This window comes from Heloderma suspectum, chromosome 2, assembly GCF_057233095.1.
Source record: "Heloderma suspectum isolate Gila_16-S chromosome 2, 16-S_ref, whole genome shotgun sequence".
NCBI lineage: Eukaryota > Metazoa > Chordata > Lepidosauria > Squamata > Helodermatidae > Heloderma > Heloderma suspectum.
The window spans coordinates 338,902,926-338,927,723 of record NC_139459.1 but is presented as its reverse complement, the minus strand read 5'-3'; the positions used below and the strand labels follow the sequence as shown (position 1 = coordinate 338,927,723).

The window sequence follows — 24,798 nt, the reverse complement described above, 5'->3', positions numbered from 1 at the left end:
GATGGCCACCAATTTGGATGGCTTTAAAAGGGGGATAGAAAAATTAATGGAGGAGAAGGCTATCAGTGGCTACTAGTCCTGATGGCTATATGCTACCTCCAGCATCAGAGGCGGTATGCCTATGTATAGCAGTTGCTGGAGAACATGGGCGGGAGGGTGCTGTTGCACTCGTGTCCTGCTTGTGGGTTTCCTGTGGGCAGCCAGTTGGCCACTGTGAACAGAATGCTGAACTAGATGGACCTTGGTCTGATCCAGCATGGCTCTTCCTATGTTCTAAAATGGGTGATGGTGGTATCTGGAACCCCTGTAAAATTCTATGAATGAGGTAGGATGATTGTACCATAAAAAGAAGCACCCAGAGAGAGGGGAATAATTTATTTGTTTTTCCTTATTTAGAGCACCTAAAATTGCATTCTGCATCACAGCCCAGTAGCTGGTCAGGAAGTCCTGATTCAGGAGCTGGTCCCACTAACTGCACATCGCTGAGCTAGTAACTTTCCACTTTGTATTCCAACACAACCCAGTAGGTAGTATCGCTGGCATTTTTGAATACTCTGACTTTTACCTTTGAGTCACCTGAGGTGTTACAGGTTCCCTCCCAGAAACCATCTCTACTGAGAGTCAGTTGGTGAGACTTCCCACATTCAACATCCACGTGAGCTATACCAGGCAGCTTGAGCTTAAATTGCACCTCGCGGTTGGCGGGCAGTACACCTGCAAGAGGTGCCACGAGCTCACAGCCTTCCTCCCAGTCCCTATACCACTGCGGGAAAACTGGCCATTTCACACTCTTGTTTGGACAGAAGAGGAGATAGCTGAGGGCACAGTGATGGCTACCCGGATTGGACATTTCCTTTGCCCAGATGTGAAGCGCAAACTCTCCTGCATGGGGGAGGTGAATCTTCAACTCCACCTGGCTTCCTTGGCAGGTTTTCCAGATGTGACGCCTCCTCATCTCTTCGGTCATGCTGCTGGAATTGGAATCCAGGGTGGCAAAGACATCCAGATCTTTACTCCGAGTGAAAGTGATAACGCAGCGGCCATCGTCAGTGTGGATAACTGGGCCAAGAGGCAAGGCCTCCAGGATCCCCTTCTCCTCTGAAAGCCAGCTGGGCCCCACAGGCTGGATGAGTTCTTTGGGCAAGCAGATGCTTTTGTCCACAGAGCTACATTTCAGGGAGTATTCTAACACATGTTTATAGTCTTTTTTTGTGTCCTTGGGAGATCTGGCAAAGATATCCAAACGATGAGTTCCCGTCTGTGGAGGATACACTTCCAACATCATCCCATTCCTCAGCAGGTTCATTACACAGTGCTCTTTTACCCGATTAAGCTCAGCCAGGAAGAGTGTTGGAGAACGACTCTCAATGAAAACAGTGGCTTTGCCATTTTCTGTGAAACAACAATAAAGATTCTTGTGTCGTTAATAGTAGTAAAACATATTTTCCATAAGTAGGCTGTTTTAATGCATTCTCTGTCCCCTTGCCATGAGGGAGAGTATCTAATAGGCAGGGTTTGTTAAGCTAGGCCTGGGACAGCCCTGCTTCCTCAGAATGGTCTGTACCTAACGTTGCAGAGAAAGACGCCGTGGGAATTTACCCTGAGCCTGCTCCGTGCGTTCCTGGGCCTGTGAAAGCTGACTCCCCCCCTCCACACTACTACTCTAAAAAGGTGAAGGTGTCCCCAACCAGTCGTGTCCGACTCTAGGGTGCGGTGCTCATCCCCGTTTCTAAGCCGAAGAGCCAGCGCTGTCCGAAGACGCTTCCGTGGTCACGTGGCCGGCATGACTGAACACCGAGGTGCACGGAACGCTGTTACCTTTCCCGCCGAAGCGGTACCTATTTATCTACTTGCAATTTCTTGCTTTCGAACTGCTAGGTTGGCAGAAGCTGGGACTGAAGACGGGAGCTCACTCCGTCACGCAGCACTCGGGTCTCGAACTGCTGACCTGCCAACCTTCCAGTCTGCAGTCCAGCGTCTTAACCACTAAGCCACCGCGGCCCACTGCTACTCTACCTGGCTTAAATCAAGTTCAGCAGTCATATTGTGCTGCCAAAGAACAGTTGTCTGATGCATGTAATACTTCACATTTGCCTGAACCAAGCCAAGTAGTGTTAGGTACTCCTGTAGGGGTTTATTCCAGAGGGGATTCTTTGCTTCTACACTGTTCACACTCTCCTTATGTACAGGAAAATACATTCCGTTCTTCCTTCACAGGGAGGGCAGTGCTCACTGAACATCCCAGAGTTCGCCTCTGCTTTGCTTTCTAGAGAGGAAGCAGTCAGTCTCACTACAGGGAAGAGATGCGTCTAGTGGGAGAGCAGCATGGGACCATCTGTGGTAATGATGATAGAGGTTTAAGGCAGCCTTCCCCAAACTGATGCTCTCCAGATTTGTTGGAGCCCCACATTGGGGGAGGCTGGTGTAGGGAGTAAAGGCAGTTAATGCTCCCCTATAGTAACTTGGGCGTAGCTACACTAGGAAATATTGATGGGTTTTATATCAGATTTATTGGAACGTTGCAATTTTCTGATATGTGCCCCCCTCTGCCTGCTTGCAGTAGAATTGCAACTTTAACTTTTATCTAACTCACACACGGAGCATCTACACTACAGACTTAACATCTGTGTAACAGTCATTGCCCCTCCACAGGGTAGCCCAGGAAAGGACCCTGAGAGCTGGTCTAGGGATCTCTCATTGAGAATGCCTTCTGCCTGCTAGCCCTAGGAACCCTCTGTCTGGAAGCACCCTAAAGTGTGTGTCTGTGCCTTCTGAGGAAAGCATGAACCTCCCCGTATACTAGACTTATCATCTAAGGCCCTCGTCCAGGTGCCTCTTTCAAGGGAGGCTCGGAAGTTGGCAACAAAGGAGAAGGGCATCTTGGTGGTGGCCCCCCAATTGTGGAACGATCTCCCCAGCGAGGCCTGCCTGGCACCAACACACTTTATCTTTTCAGCGCCAGGTTAAGACCTTTGTCTACTCTGATAAGTTTTTAATCAGGTCCTGGGATTTCTTACTGTTGATTGTTAAAATTGTATAGATATAGATATATGTGTGTATGCTGTCTGTTTATATGTTTCCCTGTAAACGGTTTTTGTATTATGTGTGATACTGTATTTTGAAGGGTTTTCATTTCTGTAAACATCCCAGAGACCTTTGGCTGTTGGGTGGTATAGAAACGTAATAAATGAATGAAAAACGTTAGAGTTATTGTCAATGCAACTGTGATAATAAAAAGGAACAGGACGAATGCTTCTTATTGACTTTACCTGTTTCAATGACTGATGTTTCTGCAGATGCTGCAATCAGCCCTGATGGATAAAACTCAGGTGAATACCACACATTACGTTCATACTGCTGCAGTGTCAGTGTCGTTTTCAGAAGCTGCCACTTCTGGTCGTCTGGGAAGTGGTTATTAATAAACAAAGCAGGATGGGTAAGGAAGTAGAACTCGTTGTATCTGCAAAAGGAGGAAGTGAAAATTGCTGTGTTGCATAATATTTCTTAAATGAGCACCAGAGACAAACAGGCAAAGCCATCTGAGGATAAGTGTGGAGTACTTATAATCTAAAGCAGGGCTGGGTGAACTTCAGGCTTAAGGAATCTATTTTGTTTTTCACTAGAACCCTTAGACCCATCAACCAGAGCCAGGTGCAAAATAGTGGCTCAGATAAGCAGACATAGAACTGCAGAAAAGGGTGCCTCTGAGTATATACTCGGTCCAAGAATTTGTTGCACAGACAATCTTTCACATATATATCTACTATTTCCTGCAAAATTTTATTGACTTCAGCAGCCTCATTTAGGACATGGAAAGAGTTTTTGTTGACACTGTTGTTAAACCATTGGGAGTCGGAAACCCTTGATGATCTACTGCAAATCATCTGGAGATCTATCAGTAGATCCCAATCTACCTTCAGCCCACCCCTAGTCTACTCTAAAGGCACAATCCACTGGGAAGCTCTCCAGTGCAGGCCCCATTAAAGTGAATAGAAGTTCCTCAGGAGCATGATACAGCTCAGTTCCCATTCATTCCAACTGGGGCCCAATTCGTTTCCAATCTATTAAGCATTTACACATGAAAATTTAGAGCCCTCTTGTCATTTTTATAATGGCTAATGACATTCCACTATATTATCTTCTCCTGAATGTTCCCTACAGAGAGCTCAGTATCTAAAAAAAAAACCTGTAATGATGCAGCACAGGATAGATGTATAGTGTGGTTGTGTGAGGCACAAGAGCCCCCTTTGCAATGACCCAACATCCAAGATACCCACTTCCTGCACGTGTAGCATGGTGCAGATTGCATAAGCATAACACCCCAACATTGAATGCTGATCGGAGTCAATTTATTTTTCCTACCCCACTCCAAGCAGCATACATGTCCACTGCATTTGCTTATTTTAATCAGCCCTGTTAACAGCCATGGAAATTATTCTTTTTTTAAATCTATTTTTATACATGAAATGAACAATACCAACAACCTAATCAAAATCTTCAGTTTCCAACATTACGGTATTCTGAAGAAGAAACGGGGAGGAAAGTAAAGGGGGGGGAAGGATTATATCTAAACTTCAATAAAAGCAAACCAAATATCCAAATACAAATCCAATTGCAGATTATACCTATACAGCACTCTTCCAAACATTGCAGGTATTGTTAAATCTTCAATCTGCTGCACCATAAATGGTGAGCCTTATCTTTCAGTGTCATAACCTCAGTCTTATAGCAAAGGAACGGGAGCAAACAATCCATTCCCATTGGCCATATATTACCATTCAATTAACGCGTATTAATAAAAATTAAAGGTTTAACCAACAAGGAATAGTAATAATCATAATCCCATAATGATGATACTACTACTAACAATAAAAAGAAAAAAAATGAGAAAAAAATTAAGAAAAAGATAAAAAAAACAAAAGCAAACCATTTATATATTTTAAGTAATATCGTATCTAAAAATCTATTTATATATGTATTCACACATATACACACAAACAGGAATTTTATTACAATATAACATAAAAAAGAAAAAAAACAAATATGCAAACATTTACTCTGGTATACTGCCTAGACATCTTATCAGCTATAGCCCAAACAGTAGTTCAGAAAAACAGTAAAAATGGACAAATTCCAACTCAGGAGGTTGAGAGCTGGTTCCCTTGTTTTAATTTTAATACTAGTGAGGAATGACTCTGCAGCATCAGGATTTAAAAATCTTTTCATCTGGCCTTCAAAAAGAATGCAAAATGTAGCCGGATATTTAATATAATATTGCAAGTTGTTGCTTTGCCAAACTTCTTGCCTTGGTAACTGCCTTCTTCTGTCAGCAATTTCTTTAATATAATCAGGAGAGAGCATAATCTTGTCATTTGCTGGTCCCCACTGAAGCTCACCTTGTTCTCTTGCCAGACGCATAAGATAAGTTTTTGTAGAGACTCGTGAAAATTGAACAATAACAGTCCCAAAAGTCCCTTTAGTGCCACGTATTAAACCAGGAACACGATATGCATGCTCAATATCAAGTAGAAAATAAGATGGTAAAACCAATAGCTCATGCAAGAGTTTATCCATAAATTCAGCCAGACATATTTCAGTAGCCACGTCTTTAATACCAAAGATACGAAGATTCGCTCTGCATGTGAAGGTCTCCAGTTGAGAAATTTGAGCAGACAAAATATTATGAGAAGCTTACATAGCAGTTTCATGAGCAGTAACCCGATCTTCGAGAACATTAACCTTCGATTCCATCTTTTGAAGAGAAATATTAATTAAGTCCACAGCCCCTTGAAGGGCAGTGATTGAGTCCTGAATTGTTTCAAGCTTCTTTGACTGCACTGATAGCTGAGAAGACATAGTTTTTATCAAAGCAAGCAACTCCTCTTCATCTCCAGCATTTCTAGAAACCTTTGCCGGGGGTGCAATTGAGGGGGTAGGTGGCGTTCCCAAACCTTTCCTTTTTCCGTTTGGTACTGCCATCCTCCTCTTTCAAAAGCACAACACACAAAGTATAATTGCAGAAAGAGAAAAACAAACATTTAAGCAGATTTAATTGCAAGTCCTCAGATACTGCTGGTAGTTTAAATTCACAAATACTAACTAAAATTGGAGCTCGTCTCACCTTGTGTCTCCTAATTGCTTAGGAGTTTCAAACAGCATTCAGTAGATGATATTCCGGCGACTAACCTTAGATTCCAGCCCTTCTGCTCCTCCGCAAAAGCAGCTGTTCTTCCAAGATTTCATCCCGATGGTACTGTAAGCTTCCCCTTTTAATTCCAGGGGAAGTTAAAAAGGTTTCTCAACCTTTTCATAGCTGTTTGAGATAAGCAACCTGTGGAGCTCCACAAGTCACTGCCAGGACGACATGGCTCCAACTGGAAGTCACAGCCATGGAAATTCTGATGGGCGTTTCTACATGAGGCTGTTAATCCGCTGCATCTGCTTTCAATTTTGTCGCAGAATTTTGATCCGAGCACTACATTGAGAAGCATTTCCTTTCCTGCCTTTCTGCTACATAACCTCTAGGTGGCACTGTGGTATAATGGAAAAGTGCAAATACACAAGAGGAAATTGTGCTTTCTTTCACCATTAAAAATAATACTCAATTTTCCATGCTCTGAAAAAACTTACAGAAAGTGCTGCTTACAAACAGAAGCAAAACTGGAGGGTTACGTTGTCATCTAAAGAACCCATAAACAACCGTGAGTATGGAATGATGAATGCACAACAAATGCTTTGTGTAGAAAAGCTCCAACTCTGGCAAGTGACCTCCACAAAAAGCCCCAAACAAGCACACTGTGGAATTAAACTCTGCCCTCTTTGTATTCAATACTGTGATTGGTCTTGCTACAGTCTAAGAACTTACGTGAAAATGAACTTGCTACAAGAGTCATCCACATGGCCACTTCCCCATGTACTGTCCAAAAGGTGCCACCTTCCATCCAGGTAAACAGCATTCCAGGCGTGATTACTATCCCCCTTAAAGACCATTCCAGGTTTGTATGAATACCCTTTGGCGAATCCCGAAAGATACTTGCATTGTATCCCTGCAATACTGAGAGGAAGAAAAGTATTCAGAACCACCAGGCTTTCACACCAACTATTTAGGATGGAATAGACATCCTTCATTTACTCAGTTTTTATGGAGAAGCCCCCCACCCCCCAATTTCGTGCCCACCAGGTGCATTTCAGTTTTCTATATTGTTCTCCCACATTTTTTCCAGGTTGATTTGTGGTGATTTTTCATCTTAAACACAATTGTGGCACCAGCCTGCCACTATAGACTAGCAAAGTGCTATTGAGGCTTTCACAACTCCTCTCTTTTCAATTGAAAGCTTCCATTTCTTATAAAAATGGCAAATGAGTTGTTTTTTGTTTCACCGTGGCCACAGCATTCCTGTATAGCTGTATTTAATCAGTTATTGCAGGGTCGTGGGAAGCTTTAATTACTAGATTCCAAAACACAGCAAGAAGAATGGCTCATTCAGGGTGCAGTCCTATGCATATTTGGACAGAAAATCAACCCACTTCTGTAGGGGAGTTGTAGGACCTTTTTCTGTCTGAACACGCATAGGATTGTGTCCTAATATTTTTAAATTGTACTTTAATTAGTGCAGTTTTACAATTGTGCACTGCAATCATAAAAAAATAAAATGAAATAAAATAATGACTATTTTTCTGGCTGCAAAGAGGAAACCATCAATTAACCCACCACCATAGGAAACAAAATTGACTCATTATGACCATTCAGTAATGTGACCACAGCGATTGAACAGGAAGCAACTAATTAATGGGTTTAAAGGCAAGGTGTGTGGAGGAAGCTACTAATTAATATTTAACTAAACTAATTAAAATTATTATGAAAACAACTGCAGGACGAAGCAGGACCTTTGTTGGATGGGAGGGACTTACTTCTTAGTAAATATATAGTGGGATCTTGCCCACAAGGATGGGCACTGCAGGATTTTTATAGGGAAAATAGAATTATATTAAATGCCATACGGAATGACTGCTTTAATTATGCTTCCAGTGAATTGCATAAAAGCAATGCCTCAGTAGTTGTAAAGGGCCCTCGTGTAGTATCAACCTGCCTTATTTATTTGCATTTAGGCACGGCTGTTTGTGTGCCACATAGGGGCACGCGTCGTTAGGAGCACAATTAGGCAGTTCAAGTTCTCCACTTACATTAAAGCAAAAACACGTTTCTAGCTCTTAAGAGGTATCATAGAGGGGCATAAATATTTGCAGGCAATGCTTGGTGAAGGAAGCATCGGGGAGCAGGGCTAAGCGGGATTTCCAGTGGTTGGGAAGGCCTGCCGTGCATTGTTCTTTGCTTGTCTCCAATGGGTGCTTCCAGACAAGGCTTTTATCATGCCATCATCCTGCTTCATACACGGAATTTTATAGGGGACCCAGACGTCGTGCTCTTCCACTCATAATAACCCCGCTGGGTTTTCCCACCATTTCTTCCATCCTTTTTCTTACTGCAGAAAATCCATTAAAGAAAAAACGATTTCTGCACAGTGCCTTCTGATGAGCAGCACCAGGTGCTCTCCCTCTGGAAGAACCCCATGATGATGTGTCAGAATAAACGACACAAAATAGGATAATATATGCACATTTGCTTCAGAGTATTCACAGTTTAGATCAGGGGTGTTGAAGCACAAGTCCGTGGGTTCCCCGGATAGCCAGGCCGCCTTCCCCTGGCCCCATCACCTTCTCTCCAACTGCTGATTGTTGTTAAATGTTACCCAGGTAAGCCAGGGTTAATAGAGTGTTGGCGAGTGAGTGAAAGGCGGGAGGAGCTTGTGTGTGAGTGTGAGGATCCCGAGGTTATAAAAGAAATGAACTCACAGTTAGAAGTGAGATAGGGCCTTAGGGATTGAGGAAGGGACATCTAGTGAGAGGGTATGTCGCCTCTGCAGTGGGTGTTGAACTCTTAGGTTAGAGGTGCCAAGATAGTGATAAATCAGACTCAAAGGTTTACTTACAAGAAGTACGTTACTGGGTAACTTACAGCACACAGGCGTACCCAGTGGTTGGATCAGACAGCTTCTCTGAACCCCGAGCCATCGGGTGCAATTGGTCTTATACAATACCTGTCAGCAATGAGGTAGCATAACAGCAGCACGCGCCCCTAGCGTTCATTCCCAGCATAGGCTAGAAGTGTTTGGTTCTCAGGCACAGCCACCTGTAGACAGACTTTGCTTCCCAGGCACATCAGAGATGAAGACGCTCCTCATTAGCAAGGAATGCACCAAGAAGCCTGTTATTGGCCTTTTGACTCATCTGCACATGCTCAGAGGCTTACTAGCATGGGAATTGCACCAATAATGAACGTAAGCAAGAATTATGGATCTCTAGGCCCCTCTAACACTACAAATGACTTGGCTACGCTCCTGGGGCCAATACAGAGGGGTCTGGGGAATAGGATTTAGGAGGGGTGGAGTAGGTAGGTAGGTTAGGACCAAGCATAGATTGATAGATTAATAATAATATATAACTCTTCTTGTATTAAATAAATTTTTATTTGTTTGTTTTTAACTATAAATCCCACGCATTGGTTTGTCTTATTGCACTACCATTAAAAAAAACTATTTCCTTGTTACTTCTCCTGTATTGGGTAGAGAAAACCAATTAGGCATATTGGGTGTCACTTTAACCCAGAGACAAAAGGGGCTGAAGCTGTGTATGTGTGTCAGTGAGGACAACTGACCCAGCAGGGGCAGACATTTGGGGGGTTGGGATTGGGGGGGTGTTCTTCTCAGTTTCATCAGGTGAAAGCTGGAGAAGGTAGAACCCAGGGCAGGGGTTATAATAACATATGCACATTTGCTTCAGAGTACTCACTGTTTAGACCAGGGGTGCTGAGCCTCAAGCCCGTGGGTTCTGCGGACAGCCTGGCCCCCTTCCCCTGGCCCCATCACCTTTTCTCCGACCACTGGTGGTTTGGTGGTTTCCTGGCATTTGCATGTTTTTTCCCCATTCTACAAGTTAAGAGCCTTACACTAAAATAAGCTGTTATTTTTGGTATTCTGGCTCAGCCCCTCTTTCCCTCGGCCCCACCCACCACTGGAACCCTATCCCCAAGAGCTTTTCCAGATATGAATTTGCCCTGGGGCTGAAAAAAGTTCAGCACTCCTGGTGTAGACATTACAGGCAAATCAGAGTAGGTCCCACTGCCCACAAATGAAAGAATGACCAAGAATCAGGGCAAACGTTGTGATTTATCTGGAGATTTGCTTGGACATTTCTAGGACTACTCAGTCAGTCATGCTGCATATTACCTGCACATTTGTTCAAACAGTCTGGCATATCCACTACAAACACTCCTTCTTGATCGAAGGACATCTGCTGGCTCACAAGACCTCTTTTCTTTATTATGGTAGCCTTCCACATCATATTCTGGAAAAATAAAGCCACTTGAGAAATTGCACACCAAAACATGGAGTTTGCAAACAGTAAGGGGCTGCAACCATCTCACTTGGATTGCAAACTTTGAGTAGTAAACCAGGGCGATTAATCTATTAATTACGTACACAAGATGGGAATGCTCACACAGCAGAACATCCTTGCCACTCCCCGTGGTCCTCCTCTAGCCTTCTCCAATCCCAGTGACAACTCCAGAGTGCCTTCCCTACATACTGCACCGCCTTCCCCAACACCCCAGCTTAGCAGGCAACAGCTGGGAGGGGGGCCTTTCCTGCCCCCTTTCCCCCTTTTTTCCCAAATGGCTAAGAGCCCTTCAACATGAAGTGTTTGCCTCCAGCTGCTTGCCAATGTCATTTTCTAAGAACACCCCTGGGCCCTATGTGGAGCTCCTTACTTATATGATAGCACGTCCAAATCCAAATGGCTCGGAGTTTCTCCAGATCACTGTGGGCTTTTTGGAGCAAGACATTCACCAGTTTTTCCACACTGTCCCTGACATCCACCTGTTTTGTAAAAAATAAATAGATTCGGCAACAGTGAATTTAGAAGAGGGCCACGCAGGTCCTACCTTCTATCTAGAGTTGTCACTTGATTAAAGAAAAATTAGGGACAAATCCTAAACGTACTGACTAGAGGATAAGTCCCATTGTACTCAGTGGGACTTACTTCTGAGTAAACATGCCTAGGATTGCTCTTGTCATTAATTGAAGCGGTAATCCTATACTCACTTACCTGGGAGTAATAAGCCCTGTTCAAACCAAACCAAGCGTTCGTTTAGTCCACAGACTTTTCCACATATTAGTACATAATACCTGGGAGCAAGCCCCATTTAAACTTAGTGGGACTTATTTTTGAGTAGACATGCCTAGGATTGCACTGAAACTGTATATGTTTTAGTCAATCAAATTAATTTACTTATTCCATTGGGGTACACAGAAGGAGCCTCCTCGCAGATTGTTATACAATCGGGTGTACCCTGGTAACGGTGCATTGCCCCGGCTAATCCTTCTACCACCTGATCGAACCGCAGCTCGGCAGTGTGGTGGTGGCTACATTTTGGTGGAGCGGAGTTTGGTCTGGACACGACATGACGCCAACTTATTCCATTTGCATAAATTTGCTTGTAAGTATGAACAATTGTTCTGAAGCAAGAAGCATACTTAGTTTTTAGGTGACACGTGTGTGCCATCTTCACCATCTAAATCACCTGCTCCCCAACGTTGCTATTAGCTCCCCAGCAAAAAAAACAACAAAACAAGGCACAATATAGGTACCTTTACTTATTTCTCACTGCAAGGTTAATATCAACAGGGGTGTGAGGGTGCAATTTAGTTCCAGAAAAAGGCATGGGGGCAAGAACACCTCGCCCAGTGCAACTGATCTAATCAAAATCGGAGCCTCCATGGCTGCTTAAAAATAAAAATAAGAAAAAAGAAAAGGCAGGAGAAAACAGGTCCTAGGTCTGTCATGTGTGGTTTGGCTCTAAAGTGCTACAGACCCTCTTATCTATACCTGGGAGTAACCCCCACTCAAACCAAACCAAAAGAGTTTATTTCATCCATAGACGTTTCCACACATTAGTGGGAAAGGTAGGGGGAGGCAATGAGGCACCAGTGCGCTCTCAGGCACCTTTCTTGGCACCCACCAATGTGCCCTACCCCTCCCACTTTTAAACAAATTAACAAATTCCCTTCCGGGCAGCTGGGATCACTTCAAAGCAAAGTGAGGGCCTCTGGCTGCTCCCATCTTCTTTCCCCATGAACGCCTCTGGGCCACATGTGGGGCTCAGAGACATGCTTAGGAAAAGAGGATAGGTGGCTGCAGGCCAGTGCTTTCATCTGCAGCACGCCCATTTTGCCTAGGACAGTTTCTCAAATTGCGAAGTGTCTCCACAGGCCCCAAAAGATTGCCTATCCCCAATATAAGGTATATGAAGAGTTCTGAAGACTGAAAAGAGGTATATACATACTAAGGGCATAGCTACACTACAATCCCAAATTGATTTTATGCCAATTTAACTCCCTGGGTCCCCCCACAGATTCTTGGAAATTGTAGTTGGAGGAGGGGACTGAGAATTCCCTGCTCACAGAACTATAGTTTCCAAGGTTCCCCAGAAAGAAGAAATGACTGTTAAATGACTTTAAGTCTGCAGTATAATGGGATCTAGGTAATTTTATGAAAAAGAAGCGAGTTACAAACCCTTTGATATTGCCAGTGCTTGTTGAATCTCATTTTAATTTGACTTCTGTGTTTTCCCTTGAATGTCAAAAACAAAGTAGCAGCTGAAGTGCTGTTATCCCAGAATAAATAACTATGTAAATAGGCACTTAGAAGGTATTATGGTTCCGGCTTCTTGTAGTTCTGCATGGACCTAGGCTCAATTGGAGTCCACCTGGAGAAGAGCCTTCAGCGTGGTGGCCCCTTCTCTATGGAACTCCCTGCCTCTGAAGGTTAGGCAGGTGCCGACACTGTGTTGTTTCAGCGCCTCCTCAAAACAGCTGTATTCCAGGAAGCCTTCCTTCACTGACCAGCCACAGTTTTTATTGGTACTCTGCTTTTAAAAGAATAATTTTAATATGGTGTTTTATTCTTCTTATCTTTTTATAATTTCATCTTTTATTCTTCACTGTTCCGGAATCTGTTTAGATATGGAGCAGTATATAAACGTTGTAAATACATACATACATACATAATCAAACTCCAAACCTTCATGAAAAAGCTCAATCACCACTGGCAATCTAGTGGATTCCATATAAGACTGTATACCACGATAAGATACGACTTACCTTTGATGCATAGGCATCCAGTTCGTTAAACTGTTTCAAATCTATTGGCATTGATTTCAGACTGGATTTTTCCCATGGATAAGCTAGAAACAAGTATGGAAGAGTCATTCTATAAACAGAGGAAATCATGCATCAGAGGAGAAAAGGAAAATGGCCCATCCCATAATGTGATCAAAAAGGATGGAGTTAAGGACTGCAGGAAACCAAAAAGATCATGAAAATAGGGAGTTGTTCTACGGTTCCCCGAGTAAAACCAAGGAAGACCATGGGGATGCTGCACCTACACAGCTGCCAGTCTTGCTCTGATCATAGGATCACAGAATCATAGGGTTGGAAGGGGCCTACAAGACCATCGAGTCCAACCCCCTGCTCAGTGCAGGAAGCCTGATTCCCAGGCGGTCTCCCATCCAAGTACTAACCAGGGCTGACCCTGCTTAGCTTCCAAGATCAGACGATGGAGAAACAGTGCTGGACAAGATGGACCTTATCTTGATCTGATCGAGCAAGGTAATTTCACATTACTCTGTTCCTTGGAGCAATCAAAGTAGATAATCATGTGATGGTAGAGGAGTGGAGTTTGCACCTCCCACTGAAAGTATCTGAGTCTCCTTAGGGAAGCTCTCATCACACTGACTTTAGTATAGGATATGCCTGGCATCTCAATCTCCAGCAGCAAAGGCTTCCATCAAAACAGCATCACATCCACCTCTCTCTGCCAGAGGGCATGATATTCATTCACTTCACTGGGACATAAACTGGAGGTTCATTCTGAGATCTATACTGGTAGCAGAACAATGATACAAAGGTACAGTGCAGCTAACAGTTACCATAATCCTATTCCAAGAACATCTCAGCAAGGGAGGAAGGGCTCATATGGTGAGAAACCTGCTCTGCAAAGATGTACAGGATTCAGCCAATAGCCATACAGAACTATAACAAAGAAGATCCAATATTTACCATATAGTCCCTTAGACAACGTTGATCCTTGCTCCCCATCACCGTGAAAGCCTACAGAATCGACATTGTTGGGATGAGACCATCAGAAAGCAGCGAATAAGTTTATGGAATCAAAGAGAAAATCCTATTACAATTGGTGATGCTGGCTGGGGATGATGGGAGTTATAGTCCAATACAACTGGAGGTCTCCAGGGTGGAGAAGGCTGCTGCAGACTGTTCTTTCCTGCATACCGGTCAGGTCTGGTCCAAAACTGGTAGTTTCTCAGTAGTCAGGTAGGTCATTCATTCATTATTTATTTAATCTTTAAGCCCCGCCTTAACACAGTGTTCATGGCAGCCTGCAAGTATCAGATTCCATGTAATGCGCATCCTTTTAAAACTTTGCAATAAATCCAATTGCAAAAAAGTACTTACGCTAAAATCACAATAAAACCAGAGGCATATTACAAACCAGGGGATAAAAATAATCATGAAGACCTCATCCTTGCTATTGTCTCAGGGTAGAGATACACAACCAGTTTCCAGTGTGAAATCAATTTTTCCAGCCGTCTGAATCAATACGTATCTTGGTCTTGAGAGTAGCGGCAGCAACATGGCCCAGTCAGAGGACAACACTTGGGATGGTTTTATACCAGTAAAACTTTCCTAGATGCCCTTAATGAATTGTAGATTGGTAAGTATACTTAGAGTCCTCTATTAGAGATCCTGAGCGCCCCCTCAAAGAACTATAGAATATGGGCCATGGCCATTAAAAAAAACTGGCCATGCTGGCAACCCTATCTTTGCTGCCCCTGAGATTTTTAAAGCTGTAGGCAAAAGCTGCAGGCCAACAATAGGTTTTGTTTGTTTTCCTAGGAGAGTTGAAAACAGTTTGAAAGAGAGACTGGTGGTCTGTTCACTTATCCCAGTTTCTGAAAACAGATTTCACAGTATTTTGTATTCTTTCAAAAACAATCTGTTTGACCTAACGCAACCATGGAAAAGGAGAAAGGCAACTGTACTCTGTAGGGCGTGATGCCTCAGTCAGGCTGTTTATGCCTCCAAAGCTCTGGAACTGGATCAAGCAATATAACAGAGGTTTCAGGTGTGCCTCCCATCTTGAAGCACCAAATGTCCACTGCCCTCCCATCCCTACTCCCAGAGCATGCTCACTAATACCATTTTTAATCATTTATTTAACCAGGGATATCTTTCTTTCCCCTTTTAGCCACCAGATGGCGATATGAAACTTTATGTATCAAACCTTACAGCACAAAGGCTGGGTTCACACAACATGACAACCACAGAATCATAGAATAGTAGGGTTGGAAGGGGCCTATAAGACCAATGAGTCCAACTCCCCCATTGAGTCCAACCCCCGTACTCAACAAGACAGGGTTGAGTGTGGGTTGTCATTGAACCACGAGTTGTTGTTGAACCATGGGTTGTTGTGTCCTAGTAAGTGACCACAACAACCCAGGTCAAAGACCTGGTTCTCAAGCTCCACAGCTTGAGAACCAGGACCCAGCCCTCTGCAAGCAGCGTCTCATAAGTGGCATAACCTTCATTTGAGTAGATAGGCCTACACTAGACATCATGCTCAGCTGCATATATTTTTTCCCTGTTGTTCCCTTTTCTTACCTGTGGCAAGTGCTAGCTACAGTAGAAGACTGGCCTCGGAGCTGATGGCCTTCTTAACCACTTCTACTCTAGCCGTTTTCCACTCAAAAACACCCCCAGATACTTTCCAACCTTTAGACCAGGAGTGGGCAACTTGTGGTCTCCAGATGTTTTTGCCTACAACTTCCATCATCATTCAACATCGCCAATGGGAGCTGTAGGCCAAAATATCTGGAGAATCACAAAAATACCCCACCCCAGCTGTAGGGGAAAAGTTATAAGTGCACCTATTTTTCCCTATATGAACTAAAAAGTGTCCAGGCGAGGGGAGTGAAAACTGCTAATGGCTTAAGGAGCCCCACTTCCACTCACTGTGGTGCAGTCTTAAGACTGCTGGTCTTCTCTGGCTACTTTAGGTACAAAAAAGAAAATTGTGGGGAGAGAGACAATTGACTAAGCATCATGTGCAGTTTGGGTCTCAGTCACTGCACTGAAATATGTCTTCTCAAATGCCCTCAGACTTGGAGAGATGTTCTGGGTACACCTATGATATAAAACTGCAACAGCTTTCTCTTGCCCATATCTACAGCCATATGGAAGCCTTACCTTGGTTGTCCTGCCCTGTCTGTTTGGGAAGCACCTGGACTTCTGCAACAACCACAGAAAACAACAACAAAGAATTGGTTAAGAGTTATTGAAGAATCCATATGTATTTTTAGGCTCATAAACACAAAATTGAATGATATCATGTATGTACTGAATCACAGCCAACATCCACAATCATGCAGGTAAAAACACAGCTTCATGAAGCACATCCAAATTCACTACTTGCTATAACTGTGTGATTACTCCATCAATCCTGCAAAGATCCTATATATAGTGGGTGTGGGCGTATATGTACACACGTGTGCACGCGCGCACACACACACACACACACACACACACATATAGAACCTACCTTTTCCAAAGGATAACTTCTTTCTTATCTGTGGTGTGGCTTGTCTTGGATGTATTTCTACAGTGACATAATCTGGAACAAACAAATAAACCAAGCAGAATTCAGAAACAAATCAAGCCAACTACAATGTAAAGAGATACAAAACTAGGAGAAAACGTCAATGTGTTGTGTCTTGATGCTTTGAAAAGAAAAGCTTTCTGCTAAAGCAAATGGTCTGCTTCCATGTGTGGTTATGGGCAGAATCCAACAGTGACCACCCGTGAGGGGCCGCCCCACCACTTCTGTTCCGCAAGCGGCAGCTGCAGCTTGCGTAAGGGAGATGTACTGCTTCTGGGGGCAACCTGAAATAAGCGGAAATGCTCATTTCTGAAACAGGGCAGGTCGGCGGAGCTCACATAGGGGAACAGAAGTGGCAGTGGCTCCCACTCAGATGGGCAGCACTGAAAACCGCCCTTTGAAAATAACCCAATAAGGGTTTTTGTAAGGCACAATGCAAGCGTGGTGCAGTAGTTAAACATTTGGGTTTGGAATATAGAAACCCTTCTGCATGCTAGTTCAACCTCACATCACAGGTGATATAAGTAAAATCAATCCAGTGCTTTTGTTTTATCCATGAAGATGCTTGCTGAATATTCTGCATACGGGTGAGCCAAAACTACTCACCATTGTGATTTGCAAATGTTTTCCGCAGTGCCAAAGAACACTTTCTTTTTCAGTGATTTTTTTTGTTTGGCATTCTTTGCAAAAATGTTTGCTTATCAGTTTAAATTGCCTTTACTTGTGCTCGGTAATGTCATCATACAGACATTCTGACTGCCTGAAACAATTTTCCAGTCACTGCAAGACCCCTGATTGGGTGGGATCACATGCAGGACTAATCTGGAAAGTGGGGGTGAGGGAAAAAGGCTAGGGGGGGAAATGGCACTGAAGCAGCAATGGTGTCAAACATGACTGAAACTCAAAGGCTGAAAACACTGAATTCATCCCCAATTTTTTATTTTTCTATAATCTGACTTCCAGACACCTTCAGACCAAGCTCTTGATTTTGAACAACTCTAGATTAGGATTTTTTTTTTACCAAGATCATGGTTACAACATTTGTATTTTAAATTTTAACATTCATTGGCTCACACATTACATACTTTGGTTGGACTCAGAGGTAACAACCGACTGCTGCCCATCACTGTGCCTTTGAGCTGTCTGATCTGTTTAAACAAAGAAGACAGCATCTCAGAGACCGGAAAGAGAGAAGATTTTAAATCGTACAGGCAGAAAGTAGCCCATGAGCTATTTCATCAAACCCTCTGACCTGAGGCAGATTTTTTTCCCCAAAACATTGAAAAGTCATGGCAGGCTTAGATTTGGGAGGTGTAGAGTGAGAGCTACGTTGAGAACCACCCAGAGAGCTTCAGCTATTGGGCAGTATAGAAATGTAAATAAATAAATCTTGCCACCTCCACCGTGCGCTGCATGAATGGCTTTGGGAGAATCTCTGTGTCCTTCTAAATCATTTGTAAAGTGACAACTACAGTAACCTACTTCACAGGGCTATCATGAGGGGGAACACAATAATGATTGTAAAGTACATTGCTAGTGAAATTAATAGTATTTATTATTATTATTAATTACATTTCTATACTGCCCAATAGCCAAAGCTCTCTGGGCAGTTTACAAAGATTAAAAACAATTAAAAATACAATATACAGAGATTAAAAGCCATTCACATAAAAACACATAAACAGACAATATACACAAAAGAACATGTATCTAAAACAACTTCAAACAACTAATCTCGAAGCGAACAACCATAACCATAAGACATTCCAGGATTGATTAAAACTTATCATATGCTGCCAAATGCTTGAGAGAAGAGAAAGGTCTTAACCTGGTGCCGAAAAGATAACAATGTTGGCACCTGGCGGGCCTTGTCGGGGAGATCATTCCATAATTTGGGGGCCACCATGGAGAAGGCCCTCTCCCTTGTTCCCATTTTCCGAGCTTCCCTCAGAGTAGGCAGCTGGAGGAGGGCCTTAGATGTTGAGTGTACGGGTAGGTTTTTGTCGGGAGAGGTGTTCCGTCAGGTTTTGTGGTCCCAAGCCATAGAAGGCTTTATAGGTTAAAACCAGCATCTCGAATCAGGCTCGGAAACACAGGCAGCCAGTGCAAGCGGGCCAGAGTCGGTCTTGTAACCCTCTTTGCAGGGCTGTTGTGAAGGGAGAACACCATGAATGTAAAATACACCGCAAATGAAATGAGAAGGAGCCATTTTGATTTATGAACAAATCAAGCTTTTAATATTTTTCTGAAGAGCTCAGCTCAAGGCACGTTACAATTTATTTTTAAAAGCGCTGCTCTACCTCAACTGCTTTTACCTCATTTAACAAAGGAACTCTAAGACTCCCCAAGGGTCTCAACAAGTAAGGAAGGCCTCGTATGGCGAAAGAAGACATAGAAACTGGATCCAAGCCATTAGACAGGCCCGGCCACAACAAGGATCTCACTGTTGCATCACAGTGAACCACGGGCAGAAAGAGACCACTCTGCCCCTGCGGAAAGCTTTACAGTTCCGGAAATGCATTTCTCACCTGTGATCCTTGGCTGTATGTTTGTTTCTCGCATCCCCAGTTCTTCTGCTTGAGCCTCTGGAAACACAATCCACCATTACTGCTCTGTATAGTGCCTCCCTTTCCACCATCACCAGCCTCCTCCACTGGTGATAGCAGCTTTCGAAGAAGAACAGGAACTTTAAATTGGGGAAATGGCAAAGGGGGAAAGTTAATCCCCTCGCACCACAGCCCTAATTGAATTTGGGAGGCCTCGTAGCTCTTTTCAAGTCTAAAAGCACATTAGGACACCTATTTCTCCCCCCACAAAAAATCTGTTGAGGAGGAAAAGATGGAATAGCTGCATAATGCCTTTTGACTGGTCATGGTGGGAGCCTTCACTCTGGAAGACCCCTGGATCACTTCCCTTTCCAGCTGTCCTTAGTTGACTGATAAACTTTTTCCTCCCTAACCTATCCTATCTACTGGCAGCAATTGGGAGGGTTATACTGCTAATCTCCTTTAGGGCGCAATCCTATCTAGATAGGCAGCCTTCTCCGAACTCGGAGGCCACCGCCTATCCAAAGCAAGGCAGGAGAGGCATGGGGGGGAGGGGGATCGTTCCCTCTGCACCTCTCCTGCCCTGCTTTTTCTGCTAGACAGCCATTTTCGGCTGTCTAGCCGCAGAGCAGGGGAGCGGGAGAGGAGGCTGCTATATGACACATAGGATGTGTCGTACACGCAGTTCCGCTCTCCCCGCCCCGGAACGCCCCCAGTCCCGCCCCTTTTCAGCCGCTCCGCACTCCTGTTCCAAGCGCAGAGGACAGGGCTTCACCACGCTGCCTTGGAGGCAGGGCGGACTTGGGGGGAGGTCAGTTCCCGGAAAACAGCATATCATATGGCCATTTGGCTGCTGTCCAGTGGCCATAGGATTGCTCCCTTCGTCTATTTTTTACCATTCTGTGTATTCCCACCATTTCTTCCATCTTTCTTTGTGCCATAGAAAATCTGTTAAGGAGGCAAAGACGGAAAGGCATAATGCCTTTTGAATGACAGTGTTAGGAGTTGCCCATTTGGAAGTACCCAAAAGGGAAGGTACTGGGGGCCAGGAAGCAAGGCTGACCTGTAATTGCACAAGAGCCTGTAAAGACATTTGCTGAATCTTTCGGACTAGAATGCTCTTGTGTTGTTTAATTAAATCTAATTAACATGGGTTAGAGTAAAGAATAAAGAAGCTATGTTATGAACCATTACCACAACTGAGGATCTATAACCCACAGAGGGAAATAATGGGTTTAATAGAAGCATAGCTTCCAAATCCCGGGAAGTACTAGTTCCCCTCTACTCAGCACTGGTTAGGCCTCATCTGGAGTACTGTGTCCAGTTCTGGGCACCACATTTTAAGAAGGATGCAGACAAACTGGAGAGGGTTCAGAGGAGGGCAACAAAGATGATCAGGGGACTGGAAACAAAGCCCTATGAAGAGAGACTGAAAGAACTGGGCATGTTTAGCCTGGAGAAGAGAAGACTGAGGGGAGATAGGATAGCGCTCTTCAAGTACTTGAAAGGTTGTCACAGAGAGGAAGGCCAGGATCTCGTCTTGATCATCCCAGAGTGCAGGACACGAAATAATGGGCTCAAGTGACAGGAAGCCAGATTCCGGCTGAACATCAGGAAAAACTTCCTGACTGTTAGAGCAATACGACAATGGAACCAATGACCTAGGGAGGTGGTGGGCTCTCCCACACTGGAGGCGTTCAAGAGGAGGCTGGACAGCCATCTGTCAGGGATGCTCTGACTTGGATTCCTGCGTTGAGCAGGGGGTTGGGCTCGATGGCCTTGTAGGCCCCTTCCAACCCTACTATTCTATGATTCTATGATTCTATGGTTATATCCAGTGGGGTTTGTCCACCCACAGACTGGACACCACTGGTGGAACTGATTCCCCCTACCCCATGCAGCCTCCCCCATGTAGCCTGCCCAATACATCCCCCAAATCTGCTCTGGAGGGTTGAGCGGGACCTACCATTCAGAGCAGATTGGGGAGGGGAGATGCAGGGAAGAAGAGAGGAAGAGGACGTCCCATTGTGCGAACAGAGGTCTGCTTGCATGCCATTCAATGTAGCCCAATACACACACACACACACACACATATATATATATATATATATATCCCCATGGCACCAACCATTTTCTCTCTACCCATGAGGACTAGATAAGCTGAGGGTGTCCCTCACCTGTTCAGAGATACTTGGGTAAAATTGGACTCACACACACTGAGTCTGTTCAAATGTAACAACAGCTCATTGGTTGAACAAACCACGGGCTGTTGGGGATGAGCAGGAGAGAGAGGGTGTGCTGCCTGCAGCGGCCCGCCATTTCCACTTTTATTCAACAACCTACGATCGATTCCTCCATAGGTTGTTGAGCATGACATCCAAACCCGGACCATGGGTTAACCACTGGGTTGTTTAGTCCCTTAAACAACCCATTGGTACAGGTTCAGACATCATGTTCAACAACCTAGAAGGAGCCGATTGTGGGTTGTGGAGTAAAAGCAGAAGTGGTGTGCATGCGGGAAGCAGCGTACCCACATTCTCTCACTCATGCACAACAACCCATGTGTTGTCATTATGTGCAAACCAGGTTATTCTGAGCACCAGGGAGCAGGAAAAATCCAATGCTCGCTCCCAGCTACAAAATTCCAACCTCTTGGCTCCTTCCTTTGGACAGAACTTATACAAATTAGCCTTCCGTCTGTCACACCAAATGTTATGTCCGAGAGCCCATGGGAGTCCTAAATCAAAATTGGTTAAAAATTAGTAGTAAAAAGGATCCAAGGATGTAACTGGGAAACTGTTTCCTCTCAAGCAATCTTGTGCTTACATTTATCATCTAACATATGACAGAAAGGGAAAACTACAAGATTTTGATGTTCACTTACCAATGGTGTCAGGCGTCTCCTTTTCCTCCTCACTCCTTGCACAACCTACAGAGATATCATAGCTATTACAAACCCATATACAGAGAACAGGTCTGACTGTGAATAAAATTCCTCTCTTGTCCAAGTCTCCTTCTCTCCCTTTTTCTCTTCCCTCCTTGTTCTCTCTCAGCAATGTCACTTACCGGCCTTACTGAAATCTGGCAGGTTATTCTGCAAATCCACAGCATTGTAGGCCAGACTGCAAATACACTGAGGCCTTCTGCACTGCCACGGCATAGTGCCATGCCAACAAATGAGGCCTCTGCCTATGCCGTCAAGAAAGCCTGCCATCTTTCCTTCTTTTACTGCAACGGGACCCACGATGCCACCTCTAATAACATATCCTTTCCTTTTTTGAACCTCCACTGTAGCCCCACAGGAAAGGTCAAGAGTAACAGCGTGGGTGGGCGGGGTAGCTGGAAACTATCTTCTGGATTAATCGTGTGGAGTCAATGCCCAGAAAAAATGCCCAACTGTTAAACTGTGGACATTAGTCTTAACCGAAAGACATACATGCTCCTGCCACACCCCTTAGTCCACAGGCTCCTTGACTGACATAGCCATTCCCATCTGTGACACCGAGAAGCTTTAACTATATGTGCCATGTATGAATGTGGCAGAGAATTCAGAAGAAAAATCACACATATATCCCAGAGAATGTAGGTTTTATATTCTTTTTAGAAGTTGACATGCCTTATGTGCAAAAAACAAACAATTGAATTATAAGAAGTTATTTCCTCACTAGGACCATAAAAAATGCAGACCAAAAGCATACACGCACACACGCGCACGCACACTGCAAGCCAATGTCAAATATATCAGTTTATGTCAATGTAAATCAGACTAAAGGTGCAATCCTATGCATGTTTAGACAGAGAAAAGGCCTACAACTCCCAGCATGCCCCAGCCTTTCTCTGTCTAAGCATGCATAGGATTGCACCCTAGGGGTGCTTCCAGATGAGGCTTTTATGATGCCATCACCCTCCCTCATTCATGGAGGTTTATGGGGGGGGTCCAGATGTTGTCTTCTATTCGCAATCCTCCCATGTTTTCTCACCACCTTTTCTGTATTTTTCCTTAATGCTGAAAATCTGTTCAGGAAGAAAAGACAGAACAGCTGCACAGTGGTTTCCAGTTGCTAGGGCTAAGAGTCCTCCTCCTGAAGAATCCTAAGGGCACAATCCTATGCACGTTTAGACAGAAAAAAGTCCTACAACTCCCAGCATGCTGCAGCCAGTTTACTACCTTTTTCTGTCTACACAAGCATAGGATTGCACCTTAAATGTCATGGCTTTCCCTAAGCAGTCAAAAAAATAGTGGTTTGGTGAGGTGATGAGAATTCTCTGTGGGAGACCCCTAGTCCTCATCACAGAACTAGAGTTCCCAGAGTTCCCTGGGGAGAGGAACTATTAAGGGTGCAATCCTATTTGCGATGCCCATCAGCCTTCAAACTGTCTTCTGATGGGTATCCTATGCAGAACGGGAGGAGCGTGGAGGCGATATTTGCCTTTGTACTCTTCCTGCTTTGCATTTTGGCTAAATGGTCTTTTTCGCCCATCTAAATGGGGCACTGCAGAGCAGGAGGGAAAGAGGCTGGGGAGGCCGGAGGATTCCCTGTAAGCCAGCCTCCCCAGTCTCCGACAGAACCACCCTCTTTCCCTCCTCTCAGAGGTCACTTTTTGTGACCTCAGAGAGGCAACTGACGTGGTTCTCTCCATGTTGGCTGTGAGGGGGAGGGGGTGGGGAGGTCAGACCCCTGGGTGCAAGCGCTGTCTCCAGACTCAGATCCAGGGATCCAAACTATCCTATGTCCCCTCAGATGCTGTCTACAGATTATAGGATTGCTCTCTGATGTAATTAAAGCCTATGGTACTGATATGCCCTATACAGGTTTGTCATAGGGTAGTCTGTAGCATAGACATAAACTGATAGACACCTATAATATGGACCCAACTGAGACTGAAGTGAAACATGAGATATGTATGCATGTTATTTCTGATTAAGTACATTTCCTACTTACATAAGTAGCAGAGATAGAAGGGCAATAGTGGGAAGCAGAAGATTGCCAGCAGTATCTGCTGAGTGCGAGATAGACGCTCATGAAAGGCCATTCCTCCCCTGGATGTTCAGCTGAAAGGAATAGCAGTAATCAACTGACTGTTTATATCCTGGAATATGTATATCCTGCCCCTCATCACGTGTGATCTCAGGGCGGGTCACAGCAACATATATACAACAGAATACAGTTTCTTTTAAAACAGAAACATACAGCAAACAAGAATCGTCCAAAGACCTGCTGAAAAGAAAAGCTTTCCGTTGGCACTGAAAGGTACATAATGGAGGAGCTAAGCAGAGCTCAGAGGGAAGAGAATTCTACAACCAGGGTGCTACTGCTGAAAAGGCTCTCTGATGAGTCACAGATTTTTTTTTTTACTTTTGCCAGTGATGGCATCCTATAGAAAGGCCTGTATTATATTGTGGGATGAATGGATAGATAGATAATTTATAAATATATATTAACATCAATGTGCATAGTGTAGC

The 24,798-nt window shown here is 44.2% G+C and overlaps 1 protein-coding gene across 1 annotated transcript; it reads right to left on the bottom strand.

The window, feature by feature from the left end:
- Window positions 1-487: 487 nt before the first annotated feature.
- LOC146355127 (kyphoscoliosis peptidase-like) lies at window positions 488-24,368 on the bottom strand. The gene is made up of 14 exons (XM_084829843.1): window positions 24,278-24,368; window positions 22,401-22,622; window positions 22,219-22,263; window positions 17,874-17,936; window positions 16,980-17,072; window positions 16,732-16,803; window positions 16,380-16,421; window positions 14,175-14,225; window positions 13,218-13,300; window positions 10,826-10,934; window positions 10,287-10,404; window positions 6,866-7,054; window positions 3,270-3,460; window positions 488-1,392 (listed from the first exon to the last, which is right to left on the bottom strand). Exons 1-14 carry the CDS (start codon window positions 24,366-24,368, stop codon window positions 488-490), a joined length of 2,274 nt encoding a protein of 757 aa, XP_084685969.1.
- Between the last annotated feature and the right edge of the window lie 430 nt (window positions 24,369-24,798).